The following is a 22529-nucleotide window of genomic DNA, read 5'->3' as shown; positions in this document are numbered from 1 at the left end:
CTAACGCTTCCTTTTTACCAAAAGTGGTGTCAGAGCAGTCTGTCAACCAGTCTTTTGACCTTCCAGTATTTTTTCCTAACCACTCTAACAAGGGAGAGTATTGCCTGCACTCCCTGGATGTTCATAGGCACATACGATTTTATTTGGACAGAACAAAATCTACCCATAAATCAGACCAACTTTTTCTGGCTTTTTTGGACCATGACAAGGTCATCCTGTCTCAAAAGTTACATTGGCTTTGTGGTTGAGAAATTGCATTACCTTTATCTACAACAAGAACAATATCATCTTGCCTCACAGAGTGAAAGCACATTCTACAAGGTCTATGGCAACTTCAGCAGCTTTCCATGCTAAGGCTTCCCTCAATATTTGCTCAGCTGCGACTTGGGCCAAACCTCATACCTTTATTCTTCATTACAAATTGGACTTGGCCTCCAGAGGTACAGCTTCTTTTGGCTCCATGGTGCTCAGGGATGTCCTTCCATGAGGGCCACCCAGGGTTACAGGTAGCTGGGGACTCTGTCCCATGTGTAAGGAATGAACGATGATTAACAACATCAGATAAAAAAGTTATGTCTTACCATAATGTTCCATCTGTATTGTTTATCTTCATTCATTCATTACATTCCACCCTCCGTCCCCCTCCGGAGGTTCCTGGTTGATCTCGTATACTCCTTTATTATAGGTCTGTTATGACCAGAAGTAGCCTCTACTTTTGTCTATCAACTTGCAAACATGATCTGAAGTAACAGGGAGCAGAGCACTCTGGGTAGGACCTTGGCGCGAGAGTTTTTGGCTGACGCAAGCTTGGTATATGGCTGGCTCAGTTCTGAGAATGAAACCGATAACCCATCAGTAATGAATGAACAAAGATCTACAACACAGATGGGACGTTATGGTAAGACATAACTTCTTTTTTCTTCCAAATTACTTCCCCCAGCTAGCTCTCAGAAAAAAAAACTCACAGCAAAGAAAATTCTGCAAGCACATGGTTACATGTCATCCTGCATTCTGATGATTCCCCTGGCCAGACTGCACATGAGGAAACTCCAGTGGTACTTAAAGAACCTTTAGTGCCAACACTCTCAATCTATGGAGACCACTCTTCCCCTCATTCCATGCATAAGGAATGAGTTTCTTTGGTGGCCAGAGGCATGCACTCGGAACAAGGGCCTTCCCTTCACCTACCTTCCTCAAGGCCAGACTGCCACCACAGATGCCTTAGACCTAGCTTGGGATGCTCATTTAGACAAGGCTCTTGGGACCTCAGGCACCTTCATCGGCACATCAACCTAAAGGAAATGATGGCAGTTCACAAAGCTGTCACATCCTTCCAAGACCACCTAAAACCAGGAGTCCTCCTCATAAAAACAAACAATACCACAGTTATGTGATATATCACCAAGCAGGGGGGAACACACTCCTACACTCTCTGCTGACTAGCCATGAGCCTGTGGCAGACAGCCTCCTCCATGGGCCTACACTTGATAGCCCAGTACATCATATGAGTAAACAACACCCTAGCAGACCATCTAAGTAGAAACTACTTAGACCCCCATGAGTGGAAACTCCAAAAGGGGACATTCCTCCAAATCACACCGGCCTGGGGGACACCAGAGGTGGACCTCTTTGCCTCACAACACAACAGTCAGCTGCACAAATTCTGCACCAGGGAGTTGCACCCACTGGCTTGGAAAGTGGATGCTTTCTCATTCCAGTGGACTGCTCTCTTCATTTATGGCCCCCCACCTGCCCTTACTCCCAAGGGTACTGCTCGAAATAGGGCAGGAAGGGCCAAAAGCCATCCTTATAGCACCAGATTGGCCCAGGCAGCATTGGTACCCCTTGCTACTCAGCCTGACCGAGGAGCCTTATGGACCCCTGCCTTTAACTGCAGACCTCCTGACACAAGCCAGAGGGGAGATTCTGCATCCAAACCTGCACACTGTCAAACTTTCTGCATGGCTTATCCCCCAGGGACCAGGGATAACCCACAGTTGAGCAAGCAGGTCCTAGACATTATTAGGGAGTCCAGAAGGCCCAGCACCAGGACATCTTACTCACAGAAATGGAACAGATTCAACTCCTGGTGCCGATCAAAAGGTCACACCAGCTCCCAACCGTCCCTCCCACTTATTCTGGACTACCTAGTGGAGCTACTTAAAAAGGACCTCTCCTTTTCCTCCATTAAAGTCCATGCCTCAGCCATTTCAGCACACTTTCGTGCTGAACAGCCTGTCTTCTCTCACCCTTTGATTAAGCAATTCCTCAGAGGTTTATCTAACATTAGGCCCCCTAGGAGGGCACCCACTCTAGTCTGAGACCTGAACTATGTCTTAGAAAAACTAACTTTGCCTCCCTTCAAACCAGCTGTATCAGCAGACCTTAAATACCTTTCCTGGAAGACTGCCTTCCTCTTGGCTATTACTTCAGCTAGGAGGGTGTCAGAACTTCAAGCACTCATGAACACTGAACCCTTCATTATCTTCCATGCAGACAGGGTGTCTCTCAGGACTTGTCCCTCATTTGTGCCAAAGATAGTATCAGATGTGACCCTAAACCAGGCTATACATCTCCCTACCTTTTTTTCCAAACCCTCAGAATAAAGGGGAGAGAATTCTGCACACACTGGATGTGCACAGACAGTTAAGATACTACCTGGACAGAAAAACATCCATTAGGAAGACGGATTAACTGTTGGTTGGCTTTGCCCCAGGGAAAGAGGGGAAGCCTATCTCCAAGCAGACCATTTCAAAATGGATATCTCACTGCATACAATTCTGCTACACATTTCATGGGAAAGTTTCTCCTAAATCTATCAGAACACATTCCACTAGGGCAGCCTCTACTTCCACTGCCTTCCTTAAAGGAGTACTCACCAGGGACATCCTGGAAGCTGCTACTTGGACTTTGGTCCACACCTTCAGCAAACGCTACCACCTACCTCTGTTCTCCAGGGCTCAGACAGGCTTTGCCTCTGCAGTCCTGCAAGGCATGCTAGCTCAATTCTAGGAATTTCATACTTCCATCCTCCCCTTACTCAGCTTTGGGAATCCTCCCACAAGTGATGACTGCAACAGTAAAACATGAAGAACATAGTACAGTTGTGTACACTTACCATAAATGTAGATGTTCCAGTGTATTCACTGTTGCAGTCCTATTTTCTCTCTCCCACCTTCCCCCTTAATCTTATCCTTTTTGGAGATAACTGTCATTCTTATTGCCTTGGGCCAGCAGGGGCTGTTTAAAACATTTCCTTCAAGGGGCTCCTACAGGTTAGGGCAAGAAAAACTGATGTAATGGCGCCGGCTGCTGTCCTTTATACCACTGACGACCTAGTGTCAGTCCAGAGGTGACAATATCCGGTGCAGGGGAAAAGCTTGTCTGTGGTATTGGGGCCAACCGAGGGCTACCCAGCAGGAATAACCCACAAGTGATGACTGCAACAGTGAATACATTCAAACATCTACATTTATGGTAAGTGTACACAACTGTACTTTTTTTTCCACCGATTTTTGATTCAGACTCATAGAAGAGCTCAGTTTCTTGACTCTCCCTTTGGGGGGGGGGTCCCTTTCATAGGTGTGTACTAGGCTAATGGCCCTGGAGCCTTTACAAGCCTAGCCCATAGGATTACCCTGGCATTGTGCCACCCAAACTTAGTTCCTAGTGCCTCTGTTGAGTAAAGCCACTGGAGTGATCCCTGGGGTGAATTTTCTATTTCCCATCCACTCATCAAGATTTTTCTTGAAGCGGGCCAGTGAGGTACTTCGCTTGACATGTATGAGAAGTCTTCCGTAGCATGGGCAGTCTCTGGGTTATGAACCTGTCCCTCCAGCATGATGTTCTTCGTGTTTCACTGTTGCAGTCATTACATTTGGGTAATCGTCTTGCAGGTTGCCCTCAGTCGGCCTGATTAACAAAGTATTGGGTCCTGCATCAGTTGCTGTCCCTTTTTCCGTGATGTCAGGTCATCAGGGGTATAAAACATGCAGTCTATGTCATTACATCAGTCTTTCTTGCTGTGTGGTGCCCGAAGCAGAAGCAGTTCGCAAGTGCCGGTCGGCCGACTCCTGAAATTTTCGTTTTTGAGTTTCAGAACCAAAGTCTTTAACTTTAAGCTAAGTACCCCATTGGGGAATCTTTTTCTTGCTCCTTACCGATGTCAGTAAAAGTTAATAATTGCATTACTTGTGGAAAGCAAATACCTCATAAAGATTTTCATTTATACTGTATTCCTTGCCTAGGCTCTGACTACGATGTACCTTGCTGTTGGTTTTGTGCTTTATTTAATCAGCGCACTATCCGTCGTCTGTACGTATTTGCCTCTAAATATTTCGGTTCTCGGTTTAATTATCCAGAAATGTTGTCGGTTAGCCATCCGACTACCGGGATTCCAAAAAAATGCAAAGATAAAGACAGAGACAAGCCACCAAGGTCCAAAACTGCTGACGACGTTTCTCCTAAGCCAGTCGCCAGTTCGCCGGTACTCAGTGAGGCGCTTTCGCAGCCCCTGATACCCGCTACTTCTGATTCGCAGGCCTCTACTGAGACCTATTCAGAGTCCGGTATGTCGCAGGATTGCAGCCTGTGCTATGTGCAAAAGCAGTGCATGTTTTTTTTTACAAGAAACATCTTTACTGATATCACTTATGACATCACATGTAATTTTCTCTACAGTGATTGACAAGCGAGCATTACATCGCTCATTTAACATGTTGAGTAAATATAAATAACATAAAGAAGAGAAATTTACAAGGATCATAACATGATAAGGGTCAGAATAAGTACTTATTGAGTATTAAATCAACTAAGGCAATACAATACTTAAAGAAAAAAGCAAGTAAGCCAATACAATAACTGAAGGTGAAGGAAAAGCAGAATTATAATTCTGTGAAGAAATTATGTAAGCATAATGTACTGATAAAATTATACTGAAGAAATTATCTAAGCATAATGTACTGATAAAATTATACTGAAGTATTTGTCTGCCCACTGTTTTGGAGATGCAACAAAGTATAGAGTTGTTGTACAGTAATTGTTAAAATATTTACTCATTGAAATTGAAGCATTTGCAAGATGTTCTTCGTTATGATCACTGCTGCAGTAGCATTAGTTATATGGGTTATATCCTCCTTAGAATCTAACAGTTGGCGAGGTCAGCTTCTAAAGCCTCATGGCACCTTCTACATACCAAAATTGTTAGCTTGAGCTAAGCTGTCTGAAAAAGGTTCGCGTGCAAGCCCTTCAGAGCTTCCCTGTTGCCAAATAGATTTTGAAGATTGATGGTAGGCTAACGTTGTTCCACTGCTGGGCAAATGAGTATTCAGGAAGAAAACTTCCACTTTTTATCACATAAAACTGACTTTCTGTGTAAAAGATCCACTTTTGTGCTAGAAAAAAGTGTTTTTATTGACTGCCTCGTGATGTTTAGGTACTTTTAAACAGAAGTATTGCTTTTTTACTTTAGTAGGAAAAAGTTGTTTAAAATTACTTTTCACCGGAGAAACTATTTTACTTTTTGGAGCTGGTGTAAGTGTTTAAAGTGCTTTTAATGTGTTTATTCTGGGAAAAAATGTTATTTTTTCACAGACTCTAGATGGTGCCCATCAGGGTAAGAGTTATATAGACCAACCACTTTGGGCATCAACTGTGGTGTGCAGGATCCTGTAGATAAGACAACACTGATCACAGACTGAGTCCCATGTCAGAGCTAGCCATTCAGTGTTGTAAAAGTTGGCTCTGGGTGATTTGGTCACCTTGACTAATGTCACCAAAAACATAGGCATGGATATTTGGTGGTGACAAGTAGGTTGAGGGCCCAGTCTACTCCGACCTGTGCCAGTACCAGTTAGAGGGGTTCTTCTACCCCTATTGTCCAGTGTGTTCTAGCCATAGCTGTCTGGTGTCCAGTTGCCCAACTTGGGTTGAGTGAAAGTTGGACATAAAACCAGTCAACCTGCCAAATATGAACTATGGATTGCTGGACTCAATATAGGTTCACTGAATGGATGCAGCTTGGAAGTGGATGACATGATGTCAAGGAGGAGGCTGGATATATTATGTATCCTTAAGACAAGATGGAAGGGCAGTGCAGCAAAGCCATTTGGCTTAGGATCCAGACTTTACTACTCAGGGGGGATGACAGAGTAGAATTGATGTGGGAATTATAGTGAGGGAAATGCTTCAGAAGGCAGTGAGGGATATCATCAGAATGAATGACAGACTCATGGCAGTCAGACTCCAGTGGAAGCATAGGGCACTATTTATAATCATAGTCTATGCTCCCAAGCAGGGTTGTGATATCAAGGAAAACATGCATTTAGGCAGGAGTTGCAGGACTTGCTAGATAAAACAGAATAACATGAGTTGGTGTTAATGATGAGAGATCTGAATGCACACATATCTAGACAAGACAGAACAGTTTATAAGGACTACCTGGTTCCACGTGGGTAGAGCAAGAGGGATAAAGAAGCAGAAGCAATTCTAGACTTCTGTCTGGTAAATGAATTGATGGTGGCCAATACATGGTTCAGCAAAAGATAGAGAATCACAAGATCACAGACAAAAGTGTCCAACATGGTAGATTTTCTCCTAGTATGGAAAGTACATTGAGGTAGAATCGGCAGTTGCCTAGTCATCCCCAGTGAAACTGTTGGCCCTATAACTATAGAACAGATATGCAACCAAGCCAAGTATGAAAATAAGGTTCAGAAGGAAAGCTGGTGGTAGAAGCCAAGTATGAAAATAAGGTACACAAGGAAAGCTGGTGGTAGAAGCCAAGTATGAAAATAAGGTACAGAAGGAAAGCTGGTGGTACAAGCCAAGTATGAAAATAAGGTACAGAAGGAAAGCTGGTGGTAGAAGCCAAGTATGAAAATAAGGTACAGAAGGAAAGCTGGTGGTACAAGCCAAGTATGAAAATAAGGTACACAAGGAAAGCTGGTGGTAGAAGCAGAGTATGAAAATAAGGTACACAAGGAAAGCTGGTGGTAGAAGCCAAGTATGAAAATAAGGTACACAAGGAAAGCTGGTGGTAGAAGCAGAGTATGAAAATAAGGTACAGAAGGAAAGCTGGTGGTAGAAGCCAAGTATGAAAATAAGGTACACAAGGAAAGCTGGTGGTAGAAGCCAAGTATGAAAATAAGGTACAGAAGGAAAGCTGGTGGTACAAGCCAAGTATGAAAATAAGGTACAGAAGGAAAGCTGGTGGTAGAAGCCAAGTATGAAAATAAGGTACAGAAGGAAAGCTGGTGGTAGAAGCCAAGTATGAAAATAAGGTACAGAAGGAAAGCTGGTGGTACAAGCCAAGTATGAAAATAAGGTACACAAGGAAAGCTGGTGGTAGAAGCAGAGTATGAAAATAAGGTACACAAGGAAAGGTGGTGGTACAAGCCAAGTATGAAAATAAGGTACACAAGGAAAGCTGGTGGTAGAAGCCAAGTATGAAAATAAGGTACACAAGGAAAGCTGGTGGAAGAAGCCAAGTATGAAAATTAGGTACACAAGGAAAGCTGGTGATAGAAAATAGAAGTCCACAAAGTCATTTGAAGAAAGAAGTAATGCAGGAAAAGTGGAAGATTGAAAAGACTGACCAGTCTAAGGTGGAGTACTGGATGGCTAACAAAGAAGCCAAGGAATAGTTGTAATAGAAAAAAAACAAGGCATCAGAACACCTCTACCAGCGTCGTCTGAAAAGTGACTCAGTAAATGGTACTAAAGTTCTATCAGACTACAAGGCAATGACAGTAGGATGAAGATCGTCCTCAGACACCCTTCATAAGGGATGCAAGCAACAGCCTGCTCACCAGTCCACAAGACATCAAAGGCAGATGGATGGAGAACTCCCATCAGCAAATAAATGAAGAAAATCCTACAGGAGCTGTACTGCCTCAGATACAGCCTATGATGAAAGGGAAAGAAGAGGCCAGCCTTGAAAAAGTAGGAACAGTACTAAGGAAAATGAAGTCAGGGAAATCAGCAGGTGCAGATGAGGTCACAGCAGATAAGATAAAGATGCTGGGTAAGTTAGGGAAGAAATGGCTCCAGATGGTAATCATAATAGTATGGAGAGAAAGGCTCATCCCATATGACTGGAGAATAAGCATACTAGTGTGAAGGCGTACAAAGGGTCATTCACAATTTTGGACATTTCAGAGGTGTGACACTCCTGTTACACTGCATGAAAGTTCTCGAGAGGGTAATTGATAAATGAATATTCAGTGTAGTGGAAAGTAAGATGGGAGAGATGAGGAATTCTGATTCGGATCAGGAAGCAGCACAAGTGACCCGATGTTTACTGTGAGACAGATAGATGAGAAGAAGCTAGAGATAAACAATCCAACTTGGCATTCCTAGACTTGGAGAAAGCAGATAACAAGGTCCCAAGAAAGCTGATTTAGGCAGTGCTGTGATGGACCAAAGTTCCAGAAATACTGGTAGAATTAATGCAGTCTATGTTCAAGTATCCAATCACACAAGTACAAGCAGTGTACAGAGCACACAGAAGACCTCCCAGTGGGAGTGGGTTCATCTCTGAGCCCACTGCTGTTCATACTGGTGATTGGGTATATTAGCAAACAGGCTGGAGGGGTCTGAGCAAGAAAAGTGCTGTATGCAAGTGATGTGGCATTGCAGGCAGACTTTGAACAAGAACTTCAAGTGACAGGGAATGGAACGCCAAACTGAAGGCACACTGTATGAAAGTGTGCACAGATAAGACCATTGTAATGGCAGGAAGTGGGGAGATCAGAAGTACATGATTGACATAAATAGAAAATAATGGAACAGGTTAACTGCTTCAAGTTATCTAGTGGGGGTTTGAAGAGAAAGTCACTCTGAATAAGGAGGTGAAAACTACAATTAGAAATACTGCAGCCAACTGGCACAGGGTGTCAGAAGTAGTGTGTGACATAAGAATGTGAAATGTAAGGTGTACAAAACAGTGACATTACCAGTACTTTGTGTGGTACAGAAACCTGGGCAGTGAAAGCAGAGTAGTTAAACCCAGAGGTGAAGGAGATGAAGTGCCTGAGACAGGTGGTAGGATGCATTCCGGGGACAAACAAAGGAATGATGGCATTAGAGCAGAAGCCAGTGCAGCTCCAATTGCAGAAAAGGCCAGAGAGAACAGATTACAATGGTTCTGGTATATGTGCAGGAAAATAGAAGATGATTCAGTAAAGAGAATTTTGGAGAGACGGGAAGAAGGCAAGAGGAAATGTGGAAAAGCAGCAGAGAGATGGTGGGATCGTGAGATGCCCTCAGACGAGCATGACTCGAAGAAGGTAAGTGGCATTGAATCGGGAGAGATGGTGACAGTTGATGTGACACCCAGACCCCATGTAGAAAAAGGGAAAAAAGTGGGTGGTGGTGGTGATGAAATCTCATTTAGCTGATCACTTTATTCTGCATGAAAACTGTTTGCCCCCCCATCACACACACGACTCGTGGTAGACCCCATCTTACTGGTTTATTATTTTCTGATTCAGTGAAACAGGCTCAATGTTTTGAGTATTAGATTTGTATATATTGAGATTTACATGACATACATTGTGTAGATCTTTTCCTCTGTGTCTGTGTGTGTGTGTGTGTGTGTGTATATGTATATGTATGTATGTATGTATGTATGTATAAAAAGTAATAGTTTCATGGGCAGTGAGAAGGCCTTCCTTACTCTCAGCCCTGATGGGATGGCAGGGCAGGCTGTTGAAATCCTTACAGTATACTTGCATTCCTGCTGTGAACATGCTGTTGATGTTGATGTATTCGTTTTACTTAGAGCACCCATGTTAGAGACACCACAACACAAGACTGTGTGCAGGTAGCCAGCTGAATAAGAAAGTAAATGTTCTAGCTGATCTGCCAATCAGCAAGATGATGGTGGCCTTACTGTTAAAGGATTGGCCAAGTTCAGATTTTAAGTAACCCCCCATTTCTGGACCCAAGTCACACATCCTAAAGACACTGACAAAACTCTGTCTCTCTGCTGATATTATTTTGATTTTTGGTATGATATTGGAAAAAAAAATGCTTCATGTTCTGTAAAGGCTGTGGCCGGGGCGCTAGAGAAATTTGTATTGTGGAATCAATTTTGTTCAGGAAAGTAGAGCTGTTATTCACTGGTCTCATTTTTTGGTGGTTTGCATATCTTCTATTTGTTTCAAATTGTATAACGATAGAAGACAAAACATTAAAGAAGACAAGGAGCTAGACAAAATGTATGGGCTAGTTCTGATAAGATTTGTGCCACAGTTTACCTACGGATTTCAGCTTCTCATTATCTGGACATATCGCTGAGCGAGTCATTTGTCATGTCTTACTAAAGTCTGATAATCCTGTCTCAATCTGGGTTCCTCTAGGCACGGAACAAAGCTGGACAGATCGGTTATGTCCCAGAAAAGTATTTGTCGATTCCAATTACCAGCCACAGCCTTCAACTTTCAGCTTGCGCTTTTAGTGACAGTACTTCCAATGCTTCTAGTAACTCCATGGAAATGGAGCTCCGCGGCAGTCATGTGTTTGACCAGAAAATGGAAGGTGATGGTACGTTCTTTATGTATTCCAAACTGTTATGTTATATTGCCATAGTATTGTTTATCATTGGTATTAGAAGCCTTACTACTATATGTATAGTCACTATCTTATCTATTTTGACAATATAAATTTTATTTTAATTGTACTCTGCCTAATGTTGTTGATATTGTATAACCTAAAAAGATTTTGTTTGTACTGGAGGTTTTCTCCCTCTGCCTCCACTGAAAAGAGCCTTTGTACTCAGCTGGACTTTACCCGGTCAACAAATATAAAATAAATTGTTTTTAATAGAGTTAACCTTACCATTCCCATGGACACTGATCTTACAGGACTTCATTATTACTATAGCTGAGCAATTTGCTAAATAATGATAATGTTTTGTACATCTTAGCAGGGGGAAGGAATTTAATACATATAGCAAATTTTCTCATGAGAGACCATAATATTCCTGCCGTTTTTACTAACTGAAATGATCTTGTAAACTTAGTAATATTAAGTGCACTTTCAGACAGTCGTGACTATGTAGAAATAACCTTATGCTTATTAAGTGATTGTATCCACTCAAGTACAGTTACAGATTATAGTGTCAGTAGCTCAACAGGTAGCGCATTTGTCTTTGATGCTAGATAATCACAAGTCTGTGGGTTTTATTCCCACACCAGGTACTTGTACTCATTTCTTAATACTGACACTGCATTGTAGCATAATGGGGGTGCTGCATTCCTGAGGATGTCACACTCGGGAGTGCAGCACCCCCAAATGTGCCATCCTTTCGATGATACATTAAGCCAAGGTCTCAGTAAAAGATCCCATGGCATATATGAATACCGGGTCTATATTATTTGAACGAAAGGTCAAAATGTCATTCGCTGTAAACAGTGAAAATGCCGATAATCGATGTCTGTTTTATGAGATCGCAGTACAGTGAAGATCGGGAATTTTTTCCCTTTCCAAACTGTAGTGTGATCTTGGATTTGGCATATATAATTAGCCGGGTGTGTGGGGGGCACAGACCCCCACAATACAGGATTCAATTATCGACATTATCGCTGTTTACAGAGATCGACAATTTGAACTTTTGTTCAAATAAAATAGACCCATGAATACCACCTGGGTCTGTCTTGAAAAGAGGAAACCGCATAGTGGGATTATCCTGGTAAAGAGTAAATAAAATGAATATTCTAAGATCAGTTATACTATGTTAGAGGCCAGAATTAAGAATACATGACTGGTTGGCACTTTGTAGAACACAAAATGGTGAAGAAACTTATGGGAGAGTTGAAGAGACTGTATGTGAAATCTGTATCCCTCTTGTGTCTGAGTTAAGTGTAATTAAAAAAAATAGTCCTCCATGGTTAGAGAAACTGGAAAAAAATATATATAGCTGTTCATAGCATATAGAAGGAGCCAGTGTTTAGCAAATAAGAAAAGATTAGCCCTCATAATTAAGAAAATTAAAGGTGCGATTAACAGATGTAAGCCAAATTATGAAAATGAACTGTCCAATTTACTTGACAGTAGAAAGACGTTTTCTGATATGCAAACTAAAAATGGGGAAAGTTGTACTGTTGGGCATGTTTTATTTAGTAACATCTTGGTGTGTGGTCCAGGTAACTGTACACTATCACATACACCAAGAGCCTTTGGGAATCTATTTTCATTAATTACTTAGTCTTCCAAATTTTAATTCACATACCAATGTTGGCACTCAGATTTGTGAGTGACGATATGTCCAGAGGCCCTGAGTAATGCTAGTAAAATCTAAAGTATAGATCCTGACCTACTACCAGGACAAGTCTCCTGTAAACTAAGAGACAGTTTGGTTGAACCTTTGACAGTTATTAATAAAATACCTTTTTAACAAGACTGTGTGGTCCCTGATGACTGGAATCCGGCAGCTATTACTCTCATACTAAAAGGGGGAGGGACTAGAGGTAGGTTCAGCAATGGTGCACCCATTGGTCTGACTAGTATACTAATCCAGTGCCTTCATTGTGTTGTTGGGACTCTTACGGACAGTAGGTCCTGTTCCCTTGTTCTTGATGAGAGTGCCAACATGGCATCTTTCCTGGTAAAGTGATGTTTATGAGCGTAATAGATTTTTTGTGAATATGTAAATATGACACTAGATTTAGGGCTATCTGTCATGACCTTTTCTGGATTTAGCCAAGGCATTCAACACCCTGCCACAAATTGGTATCGGTAGTTGTTCAGAAATGGTGTCATCACATGTATAGCGTGGTACGCCTGAAACTGTCTTAGGGCCAGTAAACAAAACAGTTAACACCTTTGGTACTAATTCCATATGACATACCGCAACACTCAGTATATTTAATTGTTTGCCTATCATTTCTTAGATTTATGTGGATGAATATCCAGGTACATGGAAGACTGTAAAACAAATGCTGTAATAACATCTGTGAAATATTACGAAACTATTAGAATTTCAGCCAAATGAGCTCTTGGGTCATACAATCTGGGCTCAAGTGTAATATCATGTATTTCATTTGACCTGTGATTAAGCAAAATATTCCTGAGAAACAGTGCTATCTTCCTCCATGTCATCATATGAGTAACACATAAATCATTTTTATGTACAGATAAATCCATAAGAGAATCATTCATTTCCGAATTATCTGAAACATCAATCATTTTCTTGTTATAGAAAAACACTTTTAAATGCAACTTCTTACAAAAAGCCTTGACTTCCAAAAGAAGGTCTGCTAAAGTGGGGAATTGGTCACGACAAATTATATCCCCTTAAGTAACACATTTCTATCATCTTCACTAATAATCAGGTCCGACAAATTAACACTATTTAAACGATTATCAACTGCAATTGCATCTTGTGCAATATTCGGCACATACCTACAAACAGGAAGTCCAGAGTGTCCAACAATGTCCATGCTCCATGAACTGGAGCCTAATTCTTCCTTCCTCTGCCTTGAGTCTTCTGCCCTCACCCTTTGGTGTAATTCGGACTCGAATGATGTTCCGCTGCTGCATACCCCGCTTGTTGATTAACATCTGCATTCAGATTTTCAAAAGAAACACTTTTCTTACTGCTGGAAACCATTTCAGTGGATGAGACTGAAGAGTCTCAGGGAATGCTCAAGATCTCCTTTCAAACTGAATTCACATTAGATCTCCCCCTTCTTTGGTTAACGTTGCCAAGAAAAAATAAGGTCATTCTTATAATCATTGACTTTCCAGTCCAATTTCTTCTTCTTTCTCTCTACAGTCTCCATCTCTACTTTGCTTATTCGTGCCTTAATATCACTGAAAAACAAAATCTCAAATGTTTTCCTTTATGAGAGATTCTTGCAACTGTAAAATATTGCTCTGCACTTACCGTGTGACGTTAAATTTCTCTTAATAAGGACCTTAAGCCACCCTAAAGTACATTGCAGAGATATATTCTTCCATTCATTAAATAAGTCCAACTTATCCTCTGAAAATTCGAACGCAGGCATCCAGTCAACTCTCAGACTTCTGGGGGTGATGTTCAGACTGACATATTTTTCTAACAGTCTGATATCATAAAACAACTTAACTTCCATTACCAACAATTGCTCTAACTGTTCATATTTGTCTGAAAAAGCTTTCTCATTGCCCAAGGACCAGGGATCACGACAGGTTTTTCATCTCTCTCCCTCCATTAATCCGCAGATGTGAATTTATTCTGATAAAGTTGCATGCAACACACACCAGGAACTGCTGAGGCTCCTTTTAAAGACATTGAACCATAATTAAATGCTTCTGGTACCTTGGCCAAATTGCCTTCAAGGAATAAACACCAGTGCAGCCTTCTATATATAAATCAATTTATACATCATAATTATTTAATTTAATTACCTAATCAAAAGTGCTCATGATTCCCACACAACAAAATGCACTCCCGATACCCTTACCCCCTGTTTTAATACAAGAACATTGTTTATCAAAACATCTGAAACATAATAACTTCAAAATGTTAATCAACAATACAATGCAATACAGCTTCAAAGATAAGATTTGTCTCAAAATTCATACCATTAGGTTTCATGGTCGTAAAATTAATAATGAACCTGGTTTCCATTTGTAACAATTTTTGTGCAAAATCACTTCCCTGATGAATATTAGGTTTAGCTAAAACACTAAAGAAAAAACTACTGTCTGAACCTGCATGTACTGGATGAAAATGCTCAGGCACAGGACTATCCAAATTATAATTCCTAACATCCCCTAAATGTTCCAAAATCTGTTTTTTGACCATTCTTTTGGTTTGTCCCACATGCCACACACCTTACACTTCCCAAAGGGGAAGGGACCACAAAAGGACTCCCTCCACCCGATAACTCCTCAAATTTAAAATTGCCTTTAAATTAAAAAATCTTCCATATGAGAAGGTTGTCCTTTTTAGGAAAAATCTTACCCAACACCTCATCCTGACTAATAATGTGCCATAGGCTACTGACCAAATTCCTCAGTGTGTCTGAAAAAGGAGAAAACCTACTAACAAAATAAATCTTATTCTCACTATCTCTTAACCCATCTCTCCATGCTTCTATGTTTTCCCATCCCTCCTCTCTGCAGTCCCAAACAGATTTGTGCACATCACCTACTTCCCTTGATCCCCTTTACCTTTGCCTCAGTTTTTCTTATAACCTCTATAGAATACCCCCATTCATTTATCTTTTCCTAGCTTTACAAAACTCATTACCTAACTGCGATTTTTCTGACATATTATTAAAAATATGTTTTAACTTTCCATGCAGTAAAGAGTTTAAAAGATGCGGGTATGCATACTATTGGCATAAAGAAAGTTATTCACAGCTGCATTCTTAACATATGGTCTAAATTGTACCAGATTGTCACCACTAACAAATAATTCAATGTCAAGAAACTGCATCACCTCCCTGTGCACTCTATACGTGAATTTCAAACCACATGTATTTTTTCCCAGCTCGTCCATAAATTTATTGAAATCCCTCATATCACCCTTACATATACAAATTAAATAATCTAAATAATGCTTGGTATCTACATCTCTGAAGTACAGGCTAACACAGAAGGCCTCTGGCTGACAAAGTTCGCAGATGACTGCAAACTAAGAGCCATAATCAAGTCCCTAAATTATGTGGACATCCTACAGAAGGGCCTCACTGAGACAGATGCCTAATGTCAGAGCCATGGCCTCAAGCTCAATGCCAAAAAGTGCAGTGTCATCCCCTTTGGTAAAAACTCTGTACCCATGAACTACCACATAGGCAGCAATCTACTTAACACCGAATGCGTGATAAGAGACCTTGGGACCCAGGTGAACAGTAGTCTCTTCTTTGATAGTCACATCGCCACAGTAGTCAGGAAGTCCTTCTACATGGCACACCTCATCATAAAAGGGTTCTCATCCAAGAAAAAAGAGGTCATTGTTCCCCTCTACTCGTCACTCATTAGACCCATTATAGAGTACAATGCCCCTTTCAGAATGTACCTCACAAGACATCTGCAGCAGCTGGAAAGGCCACAGAAGTACCTCACAAAGAGGATTACTGGCATCAAACAAACGCCCTACACTGACCACCTCAAAAAACTCCAGCTTTACTCCGTAGCATATCACCTACTCCGAGGTGATCTCTGCCTAACATATAAAGCTATGTCAAACCCAGAGCTGTTGGACATGCTACACCTAAAGAAATCCCAATCCCTCCAAGCTACATGCTCTAGGGACCTAAACCTTGTCACCACAATAAACAGGACATGCTGGAGGGATAGATTCCTGTCCCAGAGACTTCCTATACTCTGGAAAAAGCTACCCATCTATGTCAAGCAAAGTTCTTCATTAGCACTCTTCAAGAAAAATATTGATAAGTTGATGGGAAATAGGAAATACACCCCAGGGATCACTTCTGTGTGTCTGCTGGACAGTGGCACAGGAAAATAACTTTCTTGGGTGGCGTAAGCTATGGTACCTTGCTGGCTAGGCTTACGTAGGCCCTTGAACCTATAACATGTTGAGAAAAAAATTCAGAAGGATAAATACATTTTCAAAGTAAGCCATAAAAATAGATTATGAGGGGGAATAAGCACCCATCACAGTACCCTCTTTCTGCAAAACAAATCTCATTTTGCAATACAAAATAATTATACATAAGGGAGAACTCAAGAAGCTGGATCAGAAAAGCTGTACACACAGTATTTCTAGATGCAGCTCTCTGCATTAAGTGCATTTTCCCTTAAGAGCACACAGAAACCACAGTCAGTCAGTCCTGGGCTGGTTTCTCACTCTTTCTCCAGAACCCCAATAAGACTCCCAACTGGCACAGGTATAGAGTTGAGATCTCAGCCGACTGACCAAGCCAAGATCTCCAGTACCCTCTCTGTCCAACCAGTGCTTCATGTCCCTGTCCAAGTAGCTGACATGCACACACACACACACACACACACACACACACACACACACACACTCACACACCTGGGAAAGGCTGACATAGGTTTACTAGCTATGCTCCCTTCTTCCCAGACTATAAGGTAGTTATTACTGTCACTAGTCACTCCTGCCAGCTACCTTAAGGCTATTTACAAAGGGTGTCCAGTCTTACTGTGTGATATTACTATTAGTACAAATGATAGTTTGACCAAGAGCAAGACTATTAGGAGTGGCCCACACAGTCTCACTAAATAAATATGCAAGTACTCTCAAAACATAAACGTCTCTACACAATGAATGGTTTAAATATATTTAATAATAAATAATAAAAGAACAAGACAATACTAAATATATATTCACAGTGACATCAGAGTTCAAACCCACATTAAATATTTAAAACAACATTGCAGGATGGTCTCAAATAAAGAAAGAAAAACACATCTTAACTAAGCTTTACTATATTCCTGACTGTATCTAAGATAGTTATATTGTTCCATAAAAACATACTTCATTAGAGCAAGGCAGATGTGGTGAGTGGATCTTCTAGTTGTTGTCAGGTCCAAGACAGAATGCATAATGCTCTGTCTCAGTAAGAGACTTCTCAGTTTAATATCTCAAATATTACTGCTGGGATAGCTTGCAGAATGACATCATTTCTTGTCATCTGACTTTGTTACCAGGCCCAAAACAGCCATTGATGGCAGCTGGTAGCATTTAGCATCTACCTGTCAAAATACATAGACAAGTGCTGCTCCTCAGATCTCTGGCAGATGCTGGAAGTCATAAAACAATTGCATTTCTTCATGCTTTCGCGACAAGTAATTAATTCACCCTAAAGACAAATACAGAAAGTTTCCTGGTATAGACATTGCGTCTTTTGCTGTATTGAAAACTGTATGATACCATCTTTTATGACCTAGCCATAAAGTAATTTAATTTCAGACATTTTCCTAAAATTTACTAGTCTGAGGTTAACCTCCTGTATCCCAGTTTTCACTGTTAAAATATATACATTAAAACAGTTACAATAGTGCTTGTACATTTCTGTTTTTTCCAGTAGGGCAAACTGTGAATCCATTTTAAAGACAAACCTTTTACAAATACCTTTTTAACACGTCTGTACAAGCAGTTTGATATATACATGACATACTGTTCTAATACATTTGTAACACAAGTATCTTGCACAGATCATTTTGATATTCACCAGTGACATATAATTATTTACAAAATTCCAGCTAGCTGGGCTAGCAGTATCTCATTTTGCACAGATGAGTGTTTTGGTATTTAACTTTGACAGAATGATTTGTAGTCATTTTTGGTTTTAATGACTATTTCAAGTTTGGAAATAGCTACGAGCTTCCTTATGGTTCCTTTAAGTTCTTTACTAGTTTGCTTACATGTGCTGTTAAGGTAGGTAGAGAGAGAGAGAGAGACCTCTTATAACCATTAAAAAATTCTTTCTCTTGTTGTATTATATAATTTTATTTATTTATTGAGATATATGAATATTGCAGCACAGGGGGTTGTTTTTAAATATCTCATTGTATTTGGTGCGAATAATCGCTGCCTTATCAATACACCTATTAAGTCCGAGGCACACACAGTGGCTTTAGTAGTGGGATCCATTGGAGGAGAATTGCATCAGAATTTATGTAGGTCATTAAGTAACCAAAGTCCCTAAACACAGAGGAATTTACGTGGGAAATACTACCAGTCTTAAAGAAAGAGATCACTAATTTATGGTCTGATTATGATGGCAGATGATACATATGGAGCTGTGCAAGAAGTGGCTGTATTTGTGAGGAATAGGTCCAGGATATCGAGGCTGCTAGTAGGATGGTAACTATTTATAAAAATGAATTAGCGGTTTTACTGTCAAGGAAGTGCTGGGCATACCAACCACTGGCATTAGGTCAGCCAATTTTCTTTTCCAAATAAGATTTTATTATTTTCACATGTTATGATAACAACACAGGTCATATGAGTATGGAACAACAGTAGATAACAATTGACCAAATACAAACATTGTCAGATTAAAAGTTTGTTGCCCTGTAGGGTACATCATTACTATAATCATTGTTTGATGCTACTAACTAAGCTCATCATTGTATCTTATAGAAACACAAACATTGCCATATACCTTTTGCTGGGCTATCAGTTATTATTACCAAACTTATATATACATATCTACAAAGCCATAATTAAGTATACTATTTACAATCAGGTGTCACCTTGGTTAACAGTTTACTCCACACCAGTTTTATTACCAGATGAGAATGTTTGCAAGTATGAAAAGGTGATTTGTATGCAGTCCATGGTGTTTTATCTGAGGCCTTCTTGGTGCATCGTTTGTATTTACTGTTATGATAAAGTATCAAGTAATGATTTCCAGTAATTCTGGTAGTATGTGAGTTTTGTTCGACTTTTTGTAATTAATATACTTTTAATGTATATTTCGTAGCCAAATATTTGTCTTCCCATGAAATTTTAGATCTGTCTAGCCAATTTTTTGCTATGTAAAATTTCAGAAGAGCAGATAGTGTTATTATGATGTGTTGGTTTATATAAGTGAGATTCTCTGGAATTATATGCAGTATTGCAACTTCCCATGCCAAAGTAGGCTTTGTGTAACCTTTTTTCTCCAATTTAGTTCTTAGCAAACACCACAATTTATATGCATTTTTGCAGCTCCAAAAAACATGGAGGGTGTCCGCTACCATTGTAGGGCAGAAGGGACAGTAAGGGGAGTGTGTAGGGTCAATTTTGTTCAGGAGGACAGGTGTATGGTGAGCATTATTATTTAGCATAATTTAAGTATATATATATATATATATATATATATATATATATATATATAAATTTTTTGAAAGGGGTCAATTTCATGGTGAGTTATATTACTGATATTTTTTGTTTTGGGGTAATGTTGCTGTTCTTTTCCTCCCAATATTTTGGGTATAGAAATGAATCTTTATTTTTATTTTTTATTATTAATCTGTAGGTATTGGATAGCATTTTTGACCTAAGAAGAAGCATTTTTGGATCAGCCTGGATAAGGAGATGTCCTGCTCATTAATTTTAATATTTTATGTTATCGAGTTTACTGAGAGCATTATTTGTCTAATTATTATAATATAGTATTTGCTTACTCTTAGGCTATTCCTAATGTTATCCATCAGAAGGCTTTTTAGTTGATAGAAGTCACAAATTGTGCAGTTTTTTATTATGGGATACTGATCTAGATTTACAATAGTGTTATTTATTCTTATGTTTGGATTAAGGTGGATTGGTTTTAGGAAGGTAAGGGTATCTTTGAGTTGCAGGGATGTTATTAGTTTCTGGAATATTAGACTTTTATATTTAATTATTGGGTGAATTTTAAGTGACTTAAGGATCTTTTGATTCAAAAAGGGTATAGCTTTAGGATTTATATTTGTTGAGATTAAGTGTTGATAGTATAGTTTTATTCACAGTGGCTGCCATTCTTTGTTTGTAGAGACATAGCTGTTTGAATAATACGACTAGCACTTATGATTTCATAGTATAGTTGGAAGTCTGGCAATCCGAGCCCCCCTTTTTCTTTAGGTAGTATTAATCTACAATAACTTATTCTAGTACTTTTAGGATGCTACATGAATTTTGCTAGATGCGTTTTCATTTTATTGAAGAAATTATTTGGTATATTAGTATTAATAGCATTTAGTTGGTATATGATTTTTTGGGAGAATATTCATTTTTACAGTTGCTGCTTTGGATAAGGGAGATAGTTTTAAGTTTTTCATCTGTTAATGTCTTCTGCAATATTTGACCATGTTTTGTAGAAGTTGTTTCTAAGTATGTCTGATTGTGTGGTTAAATTGGATACCCAGGTATTTTAAAGAGTAGTTTACTTTGAATCTTGTCTCAGGAGGCTCCTTATGGCTGAGGGTTTAAAGGGAAGATGACTGATTTATTAGGATTTATTGCATAGTTTGATACTTTGGAGAACTTGTCAATGGAGTCCAGGATCATCTTTAAGTTAGTGTCTGGTAGTTCAAAATATATGTTTAGGTCATCAGCAAAAGCTGTGTATTTTATTTGGACTTTGGAGATTTGCATGAAATGGTGGTAGTTCTTTGAGTTATTTGTAGTAATAGTGTTTCAATGTATATGTTGAACAAGTAGGGGGAAAGTGGACAGTCTTGTCTTGTCCCATTAAAGATTTTAATTAGTTTTGATTATTTTTTGTTGATAGAGTGTCGTAGTTGCATTGCTATAAAGGTTAGGTCAGCCAGTTTATTGATAAATTCCTTTGGTAGAAAGTTGCTGGGCTTAGTGGATATTTCAGCTGATGTGTTGATAGCTATCAGAGGACACAGTAGGATATCTCTTATAGATATGAAGTGGTAATTGGTCTTTACCATAATTTGGACATCTAGAAGTTTAAAATGTGGTGTCCTAAGGAATCTGTCATGAGGTGATAATATCCCTAACAAACACTGATGTTCCCCTAGAACTGCCATTAGGTCTGAAAATATGATAGACACTAGAACCGTGAAAAGAGGAGCTATTTTCATTTCTCTGAAAACATCTCTGTAACTGCACATGTTCAACTATCCTTCACCTGCAATACTCTGTACTAAACTCAGCAAATATAACCCTTCTTCTGTATTCTGTTTATTTTTGTTGAATCTGTGCCTCAGAACGACAACACACTTTACCATCCATTAACACAGTGCGAGTGCAGAAGTATAGCAGTCTTACTAGTCACAGATCTTCTCTATATAGAAACCATCAATGCATGTGAAGCAGCACTACACTTTTAACTATTAATTGTATAATGCAGGGGTTTATGCAGATGATCGTGTCATGTAAACTCCCTCACAGTCATTCATATTCAGACTTGTCACTTCCTCTCTTTTTTGTAACATCTAGAACACCTTACAGGACACTAGAAAAAGATGAAATAGACACATTTTAGAAAAACATCTATAAAGTCTCGGTGGAACATAAGAAAGATACTGAATGGATAGAAGAAATAAATGAAACAGTAGTTAAGAAATAGTAAGAAGTTCAAATGGACAGGATATGAAATGGGATGAAGTACCGTCCAGAGAAATTGAAACAAAATTAAGAAAAGCTTCTAACTGGAAAGCCTCGAGACCAGATGCAGTACATAATGTATGGCTAAAATTATTAACATCTTTGCATGAAGATTTAGCCCTGAGTAAGAACTGTTTATATGCACATCCTGAACAGAACACCAATCTGGTTAACAAAAGGATAAATGATACTCCTCCTCAAGAGTGAACCTGTAAGCCATACTAAAAACGATAGGCCAATAACTTGACTTCCAACGATGTATATACTAGAAATAATGCCAACAGAGTTTATAGTCATTTAGAGAAAAACACAATTGTGGCAGTAGAACAAAAGGGTAATAAAAAAGTCATATGTAACAAAGGATCATTTGTTGCTAAGTAAAGTCATAATGAAGGATTGTAACAAGAGGAAGAATCTAAGTTTGGCATGGACAGATTACAGAAAAGTATTTGCCAGCATCCCACATTCATGGATAAAGGAGTGTTTACAGATGTGTAAGATTCAT

At 39.5% G+C, this 22529-nt stretch overlaps 1 protein-coding gene across 1 annotated transcript in view; it reads left to right on the top strand.

Moving 5' to 3' along the window:
• The window catches only part of LOC122799790 (F-BAR and double SH3 domains protein 2-like), a 1119909-nt gene that overhangs the window by 1010772 nt on the left and 86608 nt on the right, over positions 1 to 22529 (top strand). The window contains exon 12 of the mRNA XM_044069087.1: positions 10362 to 10545. Within this exon, the coding sequence (XP_043925022.1) occupies positions 10362 to 10545 (184 nt within the window). The remainder of the gene's footprint in view (positions 1 to 10361; positions 10546 to 22529) is intronic.

The sequence above is a fragment of the Protopterus annectens genome, chromosome 4.part0 (assembly GCF_019279795.1).
Source record: "Protopterus annectens isolate FY-2018-M chromosome 4.part0, PAN1.0, whole genome shotgun sequence".
NCBI lineage: Eukaryota > Metazoa > Chordata > Ceratodontiformes > Protopteridae > Protopterus > Protopterus annectens.
This window is presented reverse-complemented; position numbering and strand designations above follow the sequence as displayed.